At 40.2% G+C, this 15,809-nt stretch overlaps 1 protein-coding gene and 1 long non-coding RNA gene across 7 annotated transcripts in view; both read right to left on the reverse strand.

Annotated features, from left to right (window-relative positions):
* Positions 1-6,609, reverse strand: part of LOC109959985 (uncharacterized) — a 135,974-nt gene extending 129,365 nt beyond the window's left edge. For all 6 annotated transcript variants that reach the window (XR_002274924.1, XR_002274925.1, XR_002274922.1 and 3 more), the window contains exons 1-2: positions 6,207-6,609; positions 1,195-1,256 (exon numbers count right to left, since the gene is read on the reverse strand). This is a non-coding gene — a long non-coding RNA (uncharacterized LOC109959985). The remainder of the gene's footprint in view (positions 1-1,194; positions 1,257-6,206) is intronic.
* Positions 6,610-14,295: 7,686 nt separating this feature from the next.
* grxcr2 (glutaredoxin and cysteine rich domain containing 2) overlaps positions 14,296-15,809 on the reverse strand; it is a 6,611-nt gene continuing 5,097 nt past the window's right edge. The window contains exon 5 of the mRNA XM_020599836.1: positions 14,296-15,712. Within this exon, the coding sequence (XP_020455492.1) occupies positions 15,539-15,712 (174 nt within the window). The 3' untranslated portion in view covers positions 14,296-15,538. The remainder of the gene's footprint in view (positions 15,713-15,809) is intronic.

The raw sequence follows: 15,809 nt of genomic DNA on the forward strand, positions 1-15,809 counted from the left end.
TGGAAACCGTATGGAAACTAGCTTTGAATAATGTAAGAACTGCAGATGTGATAAAAATTTAACAGAAACAGATCATGTAACAGTCTGCATATAGTGTAAATAAACATGATTTCATTTGCAATTTTAATGAAACAAATCAATAATTTAAATGTATAAGATTATTTATAGCGGAACGTTTCAACAACAGCCATTCAATGCATTCATAGCAAATAATTACCTCTCTATAATGTATAGTACAAAGCTCTACACACCTAACAAAAGAGCAGGATTCATCTCTTTTCAAACTGTGTCTGTTCAGGTCATTTTAGGCTTTTGAAGACAGGGTTGAGGTTTGCTTGCTTTTTATCCAATCTGAAGCTCTTAAGGTACGTGAACCCTTTGGAAATTACTGAGCTTTCTGCATTAACTCGTTGTCAAATCTGATCTGAAAAATACAGTGTAGGCTACTTAAGGTAATAACACAAACAGTTACAGTTGCTCATGTCAATATTGAACTCTTCATTAAACAGTCACAATGCAGGTGGGAAAAAGTAAAGCCTTGAATTTAATAACTATAGCCAAGTTCAGGAAGCATTCTGGATCATTCTTCCTCACAGAACTTCTTCAGCTGTCTCCTGTGAACGGCTCTCTTTAGGTCATTCCACAGCATCTCTATTGTGTTAAGGTCTAGAATTTGACTGGGTCACCCCAAAAGGCAGATTTTCTTTTTCTGAAGTCTGTTGTGCTTAGGTTTAATGTGCCGTTGTATCACCCAGCTTCTACTGAGCCTCAGCTGGTGGACAGCCTTCCTGACATCATCACTGTGTGAGTCTTTTGAAATACTGTATCTTTTTGCAGAATGTGGTTCACATTTGCAGCAAACTCAAAATGTTTGTGTCAAAGAAGTTCTAACCAGTACACCCAGTCTTGTTTCACTGACCTTGGGGTTCGCATACTTTTTCCGACCTATACTGTGAAATTCTGAATGATGCATTGAATATGGACAAGAACAATGCAATGATTTGTTTTTTAAGCACATCTGACCATATTTCAAAACAAATTTCTTCATAAATTGAGCTAATTCTTGTGATCACTTTTTCTTGTCACTAATAAACATGTGTACGTACATGCACATATATCACGAGGAACACTCTCACATACACAGCATCACTACTGCATATTCTCAGCACGACTCGATAAACATTCACTAATCACCTGTATTCCTGGTTGCAGTGACTCCCCAGTCCTTGGCACTGTCACTTGCTTTAAGTGGATGCCTGCATCAAAGAGAGGAGACAGGAAATAGGAATCAGTTCAGTCAAGGCATACTGGGAAATTACACTCCTGCATCTCTGCAGACATTTTCATTGCTGAAAATAAGGTTCTAAATGAAAAAAAGGATGCAGAAGAACTGTAAGACACAATGGGAAAACAAGGACTGCTTTACTTAATGAATTACATTTACATTTTGATTCCACATAAGAGAAGGGTTTGGGAAGGGATTGAATAAAATATTGCTAGGATCATTGTGCAGGGGTATTCACAGCACTGATAGATGTTGTGCCATGAATGAAATGTGTTTCTCTAGCATCTAGCAACTTCTAACATCCTCTTACTGCTCACACCTGTAAGTCATCTGTACCGTTACACTCTTAACACAAATCTATTCCACTTCAACACAGAAAAGCTCTGTGGCACAATTTATAGATCCTGTCAAAGAGAACAATTCCAGTCATTATTCATCATAAAGAGGTTTAAGTCAAATCAGTCTTTGTCTGCCTTGTTTAAATAAGAAGAAACAGTTATTATATCAGACAGACTCCATACATGACAGCAGCTTACAACAGAAAGCCTCCGTTTTAATTGAGGTTGGTAAACTGGATGAACCGACCAACTGAGATAAATACATTTTACATGCAGACCTCAAGTGCAGTAGAGGTAGATATTCTCTGCATGGAGAATATATATTGGTGGTCCTGTTGTTCAAGGCCTCTAACAGTGTAGCAGCCAGGGATCTAAGAGCCCTCTCCACTGATGGAATATAGATTACCTCACTTCAAATGGGCCAATTTGCCCAGTATACACAAGTATATAGGCTGCACATCTAATGAGCACTAACACAGACCAAAAATTCACACACGTCTAGTAATTCATCCTCTGTTATGTTATCAGAAACTGCCTTCTAAAACAATTTAAGTTCTAAGTAGTTTGGTCTCATTTTGTGTCATTCAGCTGATGACTTCCCAGCCAACCCTTTAAGAAACAGGGCGCATACACTGTAATTTAAACCAGTCAAAGGCTGCAAAATGCAAAACATGATGGAGGAGCACTGTTCCAGCTCGCAAATGGACAAGTCTGTTTTAGTTTGAATAGAAAAAGGTGCATTTCAGATCAAGAAGCGCAGAGCTTGATTTCACTGTTGACAGCAAAGATTCATGTACATGACAAAGCGGAGCATCTTTATCTGAGGTTACTGTCCAAACAGCACATGCAGGAGACACACACAAGCCTGGCTAAAGATGAATTCATACGGTCATCAAGGTCCCTTGGCGAGTATGGTGGCTCAGTCCAGCCAGAAGTGCCCAGAGAAGCCTGCCACATCAGTTCTATCAGGTGCCTACTTTTAAAACCTGGCAACTTAACTGGTCACAGAAACACAGCTCTGTGGTCCAACACTTTCAGGTGGTAAAAGGAACACCGTTGTGTGTGTTCTTTGTGAAAGAACATTAGAACCTACTGTATATTGTGGCATGCGAAGAAATCACTTTTATGCAGAAGCTCTTTTCCAGGTTCTTCCTATGTTTGTGAATACATACCTGGGTTGTTTCTCTCACTGTCCTCAGATCTGTGCCTTAACAAACAGCCAATATAAGGCAATTTTCCACTGTGCCTCCACTTTTTGTCACTTGTGAAATCTCATTTTATGTGTTAAAACTGTAGCTCACACATACTGTTTGCCATTTATTTCACTCTTTCTTTTCAAACAGAAATTATTAAAATACTGTAGACCTCGTAATATGCAGAGGTATGATAATATCTGCATGCCAAAGCATACTACTTTCTGACTTGGTACCCTCTTTGTATCCATTTCACAGGAGTTAATTTAAGGCAGAAAAATGGCCTTGCTCACCAGTTTGCTCAATATGTGCATTACACAGTTGAAATATAATGGAGGCTGTCACCAGCTGGTTCTCCAGTTGGATTCCACACTAGTCCTGTTCTCAGCAGAAAGTGCTCCACTCTCTCTTCAGCCTCATCTGCTTTCACTCCAGCTCACCTTGCAAGTTCACTGCTGAAATCAGAGTGTGCACAGCACCCAAAGCATCTTCGGACCAGAATTCCATTTGTAACTTCCTAAACAATGAAAACCCTGCATCATTGCCAGAGCTCTCTCGCTCCCCTCATCTCTCTCCCTCTCTCTGCCACTCCCTGCCGCTGCTCTTTGAAGTGTACAAAACAGATTACTAACCTGGCAACTTAATTTGCCATCGTATCAAACACCGAGCTTTAAGCTATGCATAATTTACATAATGCACAATTTCACACTCAAAACTCCAAATGAAGCCTTGAAACAGCATTGACAAGATGAATCTTTTAAGTTGAAGAATGTGTGCAAGATGAAACTTAGTGCAACAGCTTTATATTTTATTTAATCTGCTGTGTATGTCACACACATTTAGTGCAAATGAAATCATGTCAACAAGGCCTGCTGTAGCACATTACATACAGTGGTATGCACTCTATCAGTTTATTAGGTACATCTACCGTTAACTAATACATGAAGGTGCTAATGTTCAGTTTTTGTTGAAAACCGTTTCAGACAGGTGTTGTAAGCATCATTTGTGTCCTCACACTCAAAAGATTTTCCCCACCTTCCCATTAATGAAGGCAGCTTTGGTCCTCAATAGTGCAAAAGAACACACATATATACACATACACACACACACACACACACACCTACACCTACAGTGTGATTCACACTTTTCTCCATTACCTCCCAAAGGAGTTGTTGGACAGATAATGAAGTCAGCCTTCCCAGGGATAACTAGTAGTTCTTCAGTGTAAACAAGTCACCGTCACTTCTGCTTTCGAATTTACTTTATTCTATCACGGATGTCCTCTGCAGCAGCCTGCAGGCTATAAAGTTGGCAAACTGGAACAGCTTGAAAATTCTGTTCACTTCAATTCAATCAGACCAATTGACAGGAGAGAAAAAATAAGCACAGCAGAAGAATAGCCACATGACAAACACACAAAGGGAATATTTCCAAAGAAAGAGAAAATTCTGGCATCCAGTCAAAGTTCCAGTGTATTTTAAGAAATGAAAGGCCAATATCTAATGCCTCCCATGTTTATCCAAGGCAAACAATATGGCAGTTTTCAGAAACTACAGTCTATGGTGACAACAACAACAAATACCACAGGAGGTACAATTAGAAAATTTACTTCCACAGCTGGTCACCACCACTTCCTGTCAAATACCTCTCTCCTAGACCATTAGTGGATATGAGGCCAAACCAGAAGGCCACTAAGAATGAACACAAGCCTCACCGCCTCCATCTGCCTGTAAGCCAACAAATCAGCAGCAAATAAGTCACTTAGAGGTAGAACTGAAGAAGCCAACAGAGAACGAAGCAGGCCAAGGGATCAAAAGAACTGCCAGGCACACAGAGATTTTCTGAAGTCAAGGACTGGAAGGAATACAAGTGAAACTGAGCCCTGGTTTGTTTTATGCATTTGTCGCTGCTCTAGCAGGGCCACCCGTGCAAAGGACATTTCCTGACACAATCTGGAAAAGAGTTTTCAGATGTAGAGCAGCATCCAACAGAACAACTGCATTGCCCTGCGCTGCTCATCATCTCTGGGTGCACACTCCCTGTACTCTCAGCATAGAAATGCACAGGGGGGGTGGGCTTATCCTCACCCACCCGATTTCATCTTTGGGTGTGACACCACAGCTGGGACAGATTCAACACCACTGGCTTTCAGTTTTACATTACTTGAAAATGTTGTAGAGATAAGGAATTAGTAAACTGACAGCAGGAGGATTTTCATTATTAGCCGAATCCATCTCAAAGCTTTGTGTACCAGCTCTCTAAATTCCAACTTAAAGGGATTTAATAGTTAAAAGATTATACAGGCACATTTATGGGCAATAAGAAAGCTTGTAAAAACCATTCTAATAGTCCCAAAGCTGAGAAAATATCACATTATGAATAATACAGACCCACACACATTCACACCACACACTCGTCCCCCCATAGCGCTGGAAGTCTATTCTTAAAATGACTTTTGTCATCCAAATTAACCATCTCTCAGTTTCAATCAGTCTCTCTCTCATAATGCAATCTACTGCTGCAGCTGCTTCTACCATTCATCCATCCTCTCTCTCTCTCTCTCTCTCTGTTTCCATCAGTCTGTCTCTCACTGTCTCAATCTAAGATAGGCTGGAGTGGCCCGGCAGGGTGTAAATTGGTGCCTCATCCCCATCTCCTTTGCTGATTGGACTCCAGCTCTTCAGAGAGGAGCACTTTCTGAGCAGCTTGGCTGAGGCTACCAAGGCTGGTGTAGTGGGATCATGGTGCTTATTCTATAAGACTGGCTGCTGGTGGCAACTGATAGCCTGGTTGACTGGCTGTCCTGTAGTTAGAGATCTGTCCACATTAAGGGAATTGTTTACAAGTACAATAAAAAATAAAAATTACTTTATTTATAAAAAAAAAATCCTTCTTTCCATTCTAATCTTGAAAACTAAAAGACTGTGGGAAAGCAGACATCACTTATTATTACATTGTCTGTTTCCGGTTGGAGTAAGAAACACTATTATAAAACCTGACAAGAAATATTCTATCTTCAGAGACACAGTTTGTGTGAACTTATACAAAACTAGCAATTCCAAATTCAACCCAAAAAGACTTAATGGCTGCTAATTTGTCCCTCTGTCTAAAATTTTAAGCCTAACATCTAAAGCAACAGCCTGCTGACCTGTGACCTATACCTGCCAAAGTGAACCTTCAGTGTAAAATCTGAGTAAGCAGGGAATTTAAAGAAGAGATTAAGCAGTAACCAAAACACAAGTTACTTGACTTACGAATCAAGCAACAACAAAAAAGAGGCCAATGACTTTCACTTCTTTTACAGTTGCCGAGCTTCCATTCCTGTTTGTCATATTAAACGATTGGCCCGACAAACTCCAAAGCTCGTTTTTTGTAAAAGTAAACTCGTACCTTAAGTGGCGTGTGTTGTTCACTGCGGGTGTTAAGAAAACGTGCCCAGGTGGTGGCCTACAGATGTCCCGGTGTGCACAAACGTCATCAGTCCAGGAAACGTTTCAGCGTTTACTGCCACGGGTAATATGCATCCGTAGTCCTACTGAGAGCGGGGCAGTGTGGCTTATACAGTTAGCCACTTCAGTGTTTGGTATGTTTTATGCTGGAAGCACAACGCGTGTCTTGACGTTAACAGCACAGCTACTGCTGTGCGCAACTGCGCGCCACTGCGCTCCCGGCCTGCACTAACCCAGCCTCAGGTAGCTGGTTACACCGGATCACAACTCAGTATTACCAGAAACTCGATGCTGCATTGCTCAACAACACAACTGTAACAATGAGCACCAAACACTGCACAGTCCCCTACCATTTAATTGTTCAGACGTCATCAAACGTGTAACCTCATTAAACGTAAGTGTCACCACCTGGCGGATATCTTCTGACAGTCAACAGTGCACGTCACCGAGTCCCGTTGTGTAGCTTATGAGATTGTTAAAGGCGATTAACCAATAATCAATTAATCACTGACATACTTATTATGATCAGTAATAAAAACCAAACTTCCCATGGGTGGTAGGACAATCGACAAAACATGAATCAGCAGCGGAACAATCATTTTATCCCTTTAACAAACAGCTTGTATATGAAGTGTTCACTCCGTCAAAGGGCAGCTCCTTAATAAGAGCTAAATATCTGGCTGCAGCGCTCAGCCATGTGCTTTTTCCAAACTAAGGCTGCGATAGCAGGCTGATACAGTGATTAGAGAAACTGTCACTCGGCGGATGGATCAGATTTTAAGCCTCCATCACAGCAATCATCGACCCTGCTAACGCATCATTTGGCAAAATGCTGAACCCCCTCCAGCTCCTTTCAGCTGGTTCTAACTTATGACCTCCCTGTGGAGGAAGGAGGGGCAGCACTGTCCTTTGCTTATTCTTCAGATGGATACCTTGCAGAAGTAATTAACAAACACCGAAAGAGTCTAGGTTTTATATGTCTGTATTATTCATATTGTAACGTCAGCTGGGTTACACACACAGCAACACAGACAGAACACACACCAACAAGACCCGTCAAGTCCGAACTATACACCTCCCACCCTGAGGGGCATTCTGGGAGACCCTTCCCACAGTCTCTCCCTTCTGGCATTATGGGGAGTCCCACCATGATACAAAATACATATATGAGACATGAGCTTTGTAGCATGGCCATTTTTCTAGTGCAGTGTATGTATACTTTCATTCTGTTTTTACTGGGTTCATTATCATTTTGTTTCACATTTTCCTACAATATTGTGAAAGTGCTTGTTTAATAGGATGCTGTTTATTCATGTTTTATTTTTGTATCATGTTCTATGTAGTATTTGCATTTTATTTATTGAGCTGCACTAATAGAGGTCATCCTAGTCTCATTATAGCTGCATTTTTCAGCCATCTGTTTACTTATTAGTAAACAGGTGGGTTAAAATTAGAGCTACTATTCATTCACACATGAACTTTTCAAACAAGAAACACCACTTACATATGTACCTAATTCATATATGGGAATGTGGTTTTCAGATATTTCATATATGATAACTTTTTCCATGTGGCAGTTTGTCCTCAAATGCATTTTACACATGCATCTTATTACATGAAAGACATTTCACATGAATGTAATTACATGTGATAAATTCAATTCACTCTGTAGTTTTCAGATTTTACATATGCAAACACAGGTTTCACATATGATTCCTTTTTTTTAAGATGATGTTGATGATCACCTGATGTTAAAGGCACAGAGAAGACATTTCCACACACATTCTGTGTGCTGGGGTTACATGGCCCACATCACAGTCTTAGTTTGTATAGTCAAAGAAACACAAACTATGACAAATGTTTCAAATTATACCCAAGGATTCCACCGCCACCTCTGTAGAAAGTTCTAATGAATCCATCCATTCCCAGTCAGCACACCTGCTCATGCTGAGGAAGGGAGCGAGCAAATCAGCAAGTTAAACAGCGCAATGAAATCTCCCCATTGCTTTTCAATCAGACTCAGATAGCTCCTTTTACTGCCTCAAATTCACATTCCAGAGCTTTGGCTGGCAATTTCTGTGTTAATTTGCATAAAGGAACTTTAAAAAATTATAAATGACAATTTATGGAGATGATCTATACAGTTGTGCCCATATAGGGAAGGACTCATTGAACAGTGCACTTCTTAAATATGATAGGCTCATTCAGAGGTAAAATATTGGTTAAAATAAAGTGGGTAGTGAGAACATCATTGTTTTATCTCTCATTTCTTAGGAAGCTGGTTTCACAAACAGGGACAATGTGTCCACATTTTGGACAAGGTGCCAGTGTGGTTGCAGTACTGCACAAGCTTGTATGGAGCAGATTGATGTGATGGGTAAGTGGCCCTAAACCATGTGATTTTGCCACAGGTGACTACTGTTCACATTTTGTAATGTGGCACTATGGCAGTTGTTGAGGATGCCCTGCCATGGATCTGACCTGGGAGTAGTGAGATGAATGAACTAAAAGCAAAACAAAGACTGCATGAGTTCTTTCTACAACTATTTTTTCTAAAAACAAAAATCTATGTAATTATAATATTTTGAGAAATGCAATAATGATGTAAAATTCTATACTGTGTGTTTCTCAGATAAACAATTCTACCATGTCTGTTTGAAAATATATAATAGGAACAATCAAATAATACTATGGTGAGGGTAATTTGGGTTTTCTTTTGCTAAATATTTCATTACTAAACTTTATTAACACCACAATGTTAATTTTGGTGCTGTTGTTGTGCAGCTTACAACTAAAAGGAGAATGAATTAAAATCAATAAATTCCAAACTCTATTAACTAATGCATGAAGCAAACCCTCAAGGCTGCTGCTCAGAACACTGACATATTCTTATATTAGCATTTGCATATTAAATTAAGCCTTTCATTGATTAAAAACTCTAGACACTTTGTGTTTTATGGTGCAGGTGCAAAGAATAGAAAAAGAAAATATGATTCCAAAGGGCAGGTTTAATTGTTTAAAAGGCCAGACAGCTAAATATCTCCCCTAAGCAAACACAGGCCAATATTATCACAGTCTCAGTCTATACTTGCTTCACTGCTGTACCATGAAGCAATTGCAAAAATCACACAGTGAATATTTATCTGTCAAAGTGGGTGTCTAAGCAAAATTGATCTCCAAACTAAAAGTGCCTCCCAAGTGGCTGGTGGAATTTAGACATGAGCCAGGTTTATCTGACAGGAAACTGGAATTAATTTCTCTCTCAGTATGTGAAGAATTTTATAACCTCCTTGAAATGCATAGTTTATAAACAGAAGGCAACAGAGAGAGAGAGAGAGAGAACAGTGAGCACTATGCATTTTGGTAACAAACATTTTGATTCTGATGACTATAATTTAAAAAGTTAAAAACCAGATTTACCAAGAGGCAAGAATTCCTCTGGATATGTGTACTGATAATGACTTGTAGATGGAAATCTTGTGAAACATCTGTGTTTTCTCTTGCATATTTGTTATTCTGTCAGGGAAAAGGACTGTTTATCTTAGAAATGATTAGACACTTTTATTTGGTGAAATAGGCTTTGCTCCTGAAGCTGCTCCCCAGTGAATCTATGCAGCGGTTTGTGATCACAAACACCTGCATAGAGCTGTACAGAACCCAAGCAACACAGTACTGAGTTATGGGGGATACAAATTGCTCCAGGCGAGCTGTAGCTCTGGAGGTACAGCGGTTGTCCCCCAGCTGGAAGGTCAGCAGTTTGATTCCCATTCTCCCCAGTCCATGTGTTGAGTGTTGCGCCCAACGGCCAGAGCAGTGCCTTGCAGGGACGGGAACGCCGCCATCAGTGTGTGCGTATTGGTCTGTCTGCAGCAGATACCACCAATATAGAAGGGAGTGAGAAGTGGTCAGATTAAAACATATAAGGACAAGCTTGTTGTCTTCTCTGAAGGTGGTTAGTGTTTGTATTTCCTCTGATGCTCTTCTACTGGAGGTATGTGTGGTCACACAGCTCTTTCAGAGTCACCACTGTGCTTCCTTGGCAGTCATCTCAGAACTCCCTTACATAACAGACTTTGTTGTTTCATTAATTCTCTGCTGATTATATGAGCTACCCGCACCATCTGTCTCACACAATGTAAATATGAAGGCTGCTGTTCCTTATCTCTGTAGTTGTATTTCTGCATGTTTGATGTTTTGGCTGCTAGTAGTTAAGTTGTCTATTGCTAATGGTTTCATCTATTTATTGTCACAGTGCCAGCCCTCGTCCCATCTTGCCTATTTTGTGTGTTATTGCGTTGGACATTATTATGGATTAGGCTCTTCTAATTTAGTCTCTCAATGTCCCTGGACTATGTGCCTTACCCTCTGTTCCTACTCTCCTGACTTTGTACACTGGTCTCCATTTCCTGGGTTCACGTAGTATATGGGATAAATCCAGTTCCCTTAATTGCCTCCACGTATCCCTCATTTGCATCTTTTCCTTGCTACCTAGTCCCTCTGTAAGACGCAAGGAAAAAATGCAAGGAGAGAGGAATCGAGGAAACATTATCAGCAACATGAGACATCTTTTCCTTTGATCCTTCATCTGAAGCTGTCAGGTTTGCCCAGCTGCACCTGCCTCTCTCACTTCTCTCACTCTATTTTAGCTCCCTTACCTCTGCTTACACACCTGCTTCACGTCCCTTGACTCACCACCAGCTGCACCTGATTAGTTTCTTCCTATTTATACCGTGCTCATCGTCCACTTCCCTGCCAGTTCTTTTTAAACTCTAGCCCGTTTCTATGCCGATCTATTGTTTTTGTCTACTATATGTATTTGCTCACACTCTTCATCCCAGCTCTGTTCCTGCCTTGTGCCCTGTGTCTATCTTCCCAGCCGCTATCGCTTCTCCGGACCACGGACCTCCTCAACTCCACATCACTCCACCACGCAGGTCGATGCACAGTCTCCCATTAACTGTTTCTGTGACTCTGTCCCCTCAGCAACCAACCACCACGACCAGTCCAGGAGTGAATCCTAGCGTCCGCAGCCCGGCCTCCTCCTTATCATCTCATCACTGACTGTATGTTTTCCAGGACTGCCGCTCGACACCCGGTTCTGCTCCGTATTCCTTCACCTGGTTGTACACATATTTATTATCACTGTAAATAAATAGAGCACTTCTTGCACCGAAGTCAGCTACCTGGGTCCGTCATTTTTTACTCGCTCACCTCCCTACCAGAGCGTTCCTAACAGAAGCGTCCAATTACCAAATGATTTTCAATAAAGTGGTGTCAGTCCATAAAAGACTTTGGCAAAAGATAGTGTCTTCTGTCCTTGCTCATGTCTCCGACAGGTAGCCTCCTTGGTCCTCGATCCTTGCTCCTCAGCAAGAATAAGAGCTCTGGGACATTATTCAAGATGACAGACAGAAACAACTTCTAGGTCAAGGGAAGCTCAAGGAGTGAGACACAATCAAACAAGGGAAATGATTTTTCCTTATGGCTTTGCCACATCATCTTGTGTGCCCCCAGTAGCATAAGCATTTCAGCCCTTTTGCATTCCAGGTGTTCCTAGTTTTCCTAATGTTCTCACTTAGATTTATTCAGCTTGTCTGCTTTGTTTGTCTGCCTTTGGGTCTGATTCTCCTCAGTTCCCCTTTTCTTTATATGAAACATTACATTTATTCTTTCTCGACAATACAATACAGTTCTCTACAGTAAAGCCACTTAGCCATTGTGACCACTTTTACAATATTAAATAAAGCTATCTCTAATTAGTTTAATGGCAAGCGACAAGCTCATTGAGGTGGACGGCTTACACAAGACATCCACTATAATAACAGTGCATTTGTGCTGATATGTAAAAAGAAAGTGATGGAAATAGAGTGAGGTAAAAAGACAAACAGGATGATCAGAAATAACCACTGTAAACAGAGAAAGCGCATACAGATTCTATGTGGCTCACTTCCCAACACAGTGCAATACCTTTGCATGAGAGTTTATGATTAATGTACATAATCAGCTTCCAGTCTGCTTCCCGTGTCGTATATTACAAACAGGGTATATGAGATCACAGATACGTCTATAAAGCATCATAAATGATGATGCTGCCACAGGGAAAGTGTTTCCCTCTATATTCACAAGTCATCGTTTGCTGCTGTGATTAAACAGCGCATTATTTGATAATGGAAATCCTATATAAATGATCTTTTTTTTTTAAATATTCCACAATATATCACAAGAATAGCACAATACTGGCCAGCCGTTCTGCAAGATCTATGCCCTAGTCATTTAAAGACATGTAAAAGTGTGGGTGTTACTAAGAGAGAGGTATGACTTCTGTGAAAAAACAAAAATATTGGTCAGTTTAATTTGAGCAACAAAAGATAAATAGAGATGTAAACCAGTAGAAAAGGAAGGCACCTACCTCCAAAAGTATATTAGGCTGAACAAGCAATATTTAATTTGAAAAAAATGACACTTTTTATTTAAAAGGTGCAATGTGATGCATTGTTTTTGATTTCAAAAAGAAATGGGAGACGGAGACTCCCATGGGGACAAACTTCATTTGTGACTACAAAATTGGTTAGACATTTTACTGAGAAGAGTTTCTGATAGCCATGAAAGGAATACCTATTTTATTTAATAGCTAAGGATTTGTTTATAGCCAGCGAATACATAATTAACAATCAGAGGAGGCTTGTGAATGTTTCACTTAAATACATGATATTCCTATAACATTATCAGATCATTCAAATTTTGTATGACTTGACTTGACTTGCTTGACTGTGCAAATTTTTAGTCGTCCAGGACTTGGTTCCAGTCCAGATGATTTTTTTCTACATTTTTTTTTTCAGGTTAAGACTTGAGACTTGCATGTGTGACTTACAGTATAATCCTCTCTATAATTTTTCTTTAGTCAATCTACTATCACTCTCTTGGCCTTAATATAGGACGTGTGCACAACTACCAAATTTCACAATTACAAAGTCTTCATGCTTCAAAATAATTCCTTTATATTAATCTGAGTGTCAGTTTGCTGAGCCTTACACAGTATTAATTGTAACGCTGATGCTTTTACCTGCTCCCTATCACTTTGTCTTGTGTGATAGAAGAGGCCAAGAACAGTTCTGTGAACCAGTTCTCCATTACTTTGGTTCCCTTGTGAAATACAGAGTGAGAATGGGCGCTAAAATGACAAAAGCTCAGTTTTAGCAGCTTTTTAAGCAGACCAGTCAGACGGGGAGTGGGGGGCAGGGGGCGAATGAGTTTGAGGTTTCTTTTCTCATCCCAGAAATAGCAGGAATTTGATTTGATTTGATTGCTGATGGGGCTTTTGGCGAGGCTGCTGATAAGCCATGCTCTTTAACTGGGTGTGAGGCTATCTAAAATAAGAAGACGAAATAATGGAAATGCCAGCACAAATAGATATAGGGCAAAGATAGGGAGCTGTAATTGTCGGGGGGTGCTTGTTCTGGCATGACTTTGGGCCACAGACACTCTAGAAGATGCGATCAGTGCACTTCACTGCTAGCGCTGATTTTGATTGATCATCTTTGTCTTGCAGCATAAGGATAGTAGTGAAGATGCCATTTCAGCAGCCACTGCAAAATATCCTAAAGCTGAGAGCAATTTATATCTGATTTAAGAGCAGGGATGTTATAAAGGCTTTTTAAACAGCATTTTTCTGTACAGGAAAATATGCAACTCCACTCAAATGCACAGGACTGAAGAAAAACTAATTCTGTGTTAACATTGCTAGTAGCTGTTTTGCAATGGGTTAATGTAATCCTGCAAGATGTCAGTGTCGCTGTAGAAGAAATGCATAATTGCATGAAGGTAATCATTCTGAACTGACAATAGCAGTGTGAAAATTAGTAAAACCTTTTACTACTGAGGCAACGATGTTTAATTTTGTTTTTGCTTTTCTGTTAAATCATCCTGAAACGGCACAATAATGGCATGACACCAGATTTTGTGATCAACTGCAGCTGATTGGAGATGTACTGACTGAGAAGTAATGACAAGAAATTATGCAGTGTGTTGCATTTGTTTTTATGGTTATGTTTCATTTAGTTTTCCAGCTGGAAACACACAGATATTCCTAACCCACTGTGAAAACACTTTTAAGGAATTATTTTCTACATTACGTTGCTGCTCTGACAGCAGAATACATTTAGATTAGTAGAAACTACAACCATAACAATCTGATCAAACGTTTCATTTGGGCGTGTTGTTAATGCTTTTAAAGGTATAACTAAGTCAGCAATGCATCTTAGCCATATAACTGTCCTGTGAATACAAAATTAACAGCACACAACCTACAGTATGCTTTAAAACAGCAGTCGTCAAACACAATAAAAGCATCTATGTGGATAAAGCTTCTAAACAGGTTGTAATTGCAACAATCTGAAAAGAGGCCATTAAAAAAGGTGTCACCATAATCACCATCAACCCCCTGAGCTGGCCCGCAGTATTTAATTTATCCACTTCTCTTCTTATCTGTCATCTCTAAATCTTTAACAAATGGATCTTATTAAATCAGTGTTTTGCATGTCAAATATCAGTACTGTGTATATGGATGTGTAACTTTTATCTTATTCACAACATTGGCTATATTCAGCCAGAGTTTGTATGAATGAGCATTGCTCCCAAGTCACACCATCAGCCTCCTCATTTGGGTGGAGTACACTTTTATCATAACCCCCTGATTAATCTTACCATGCTTTATTTCCATCTCAAACTCTTTATCTTTCAAGCTCTTTTTCCCTAGGTTTTGAAAAAAGAAAACACCAATTACCCTCATACAGCACATCATGTTGGGATGATCATGTTTCATTCTCTCCAGTGAATAGAGAGGGGGAATAGGAGCCGGGCAGCTTTCCCAGCAGATAAAACTAAAATGCAAAATGTTGGTGTCATTTTAATTAAAATGATAACTCTATCGCGGAACCAGGTTTTATCAGGAAGGAGGGTGCAGATGCAAAATAGTGTGACAACAAAAGGGTGATTATGTGTTTGTGTTATTGTAAGCCGTGTTTACTGCGCACAGTAATTGTACTTTATGATTTTGTTCCTGCTGCACAATCACAATTCCCCTTTCCAGTTATGGCTTATGGTCGTGCTTCGAAACACCCCACCAAGAACATTTTGGATTAGAGCAATATTGCCACAGAGACAATTCTGACAAACCGATAGCACATCAGACACATGCTCATTCACAGCTACACATTCTCATTCACTCACTCACTCACTCACTCTCTGCCAGACATGGGTGTCAGCCAAATGGTGCTATTTGCTGGAGCAGGACTGGCACTTCTCCAGACCATGGGGGTAGCAGGCTTGGCAACGCAGAACACTGATGGACTCATTGAAGCGGTTCGCCAGCATGGACAGCTTGCTACCATGACACAGAGAGCAGGGAGCGCAGCCTGAACCCCCACAGTGCTGGCAGCTGTTTGGCTCCTGGAGACAGAAGAAACACATTAGAGGAGAGAAGAGGAGGAGGAAAGAGGAAGTGAAAGAGACAAACTGTATCATTAGGAAAAAAATAAATAAAAAG

The sequence above is a fragment of the Monopterus albus genome, unplaced genomic scaffold, assembly GCF_001952655.1.
Source record: "Monopterus albus unplaced genomic scaffold, M_albus_1.0 scaffold42.1, whole genome shotgun sequence".
NCBI classification, from domain to species: domain Eukaryota; kingdom Metazoa; phylum Chordata; class Actinopteri; order Synbranchiformes; family Synbranchidae; genus Monopterus; species Monopterus albus.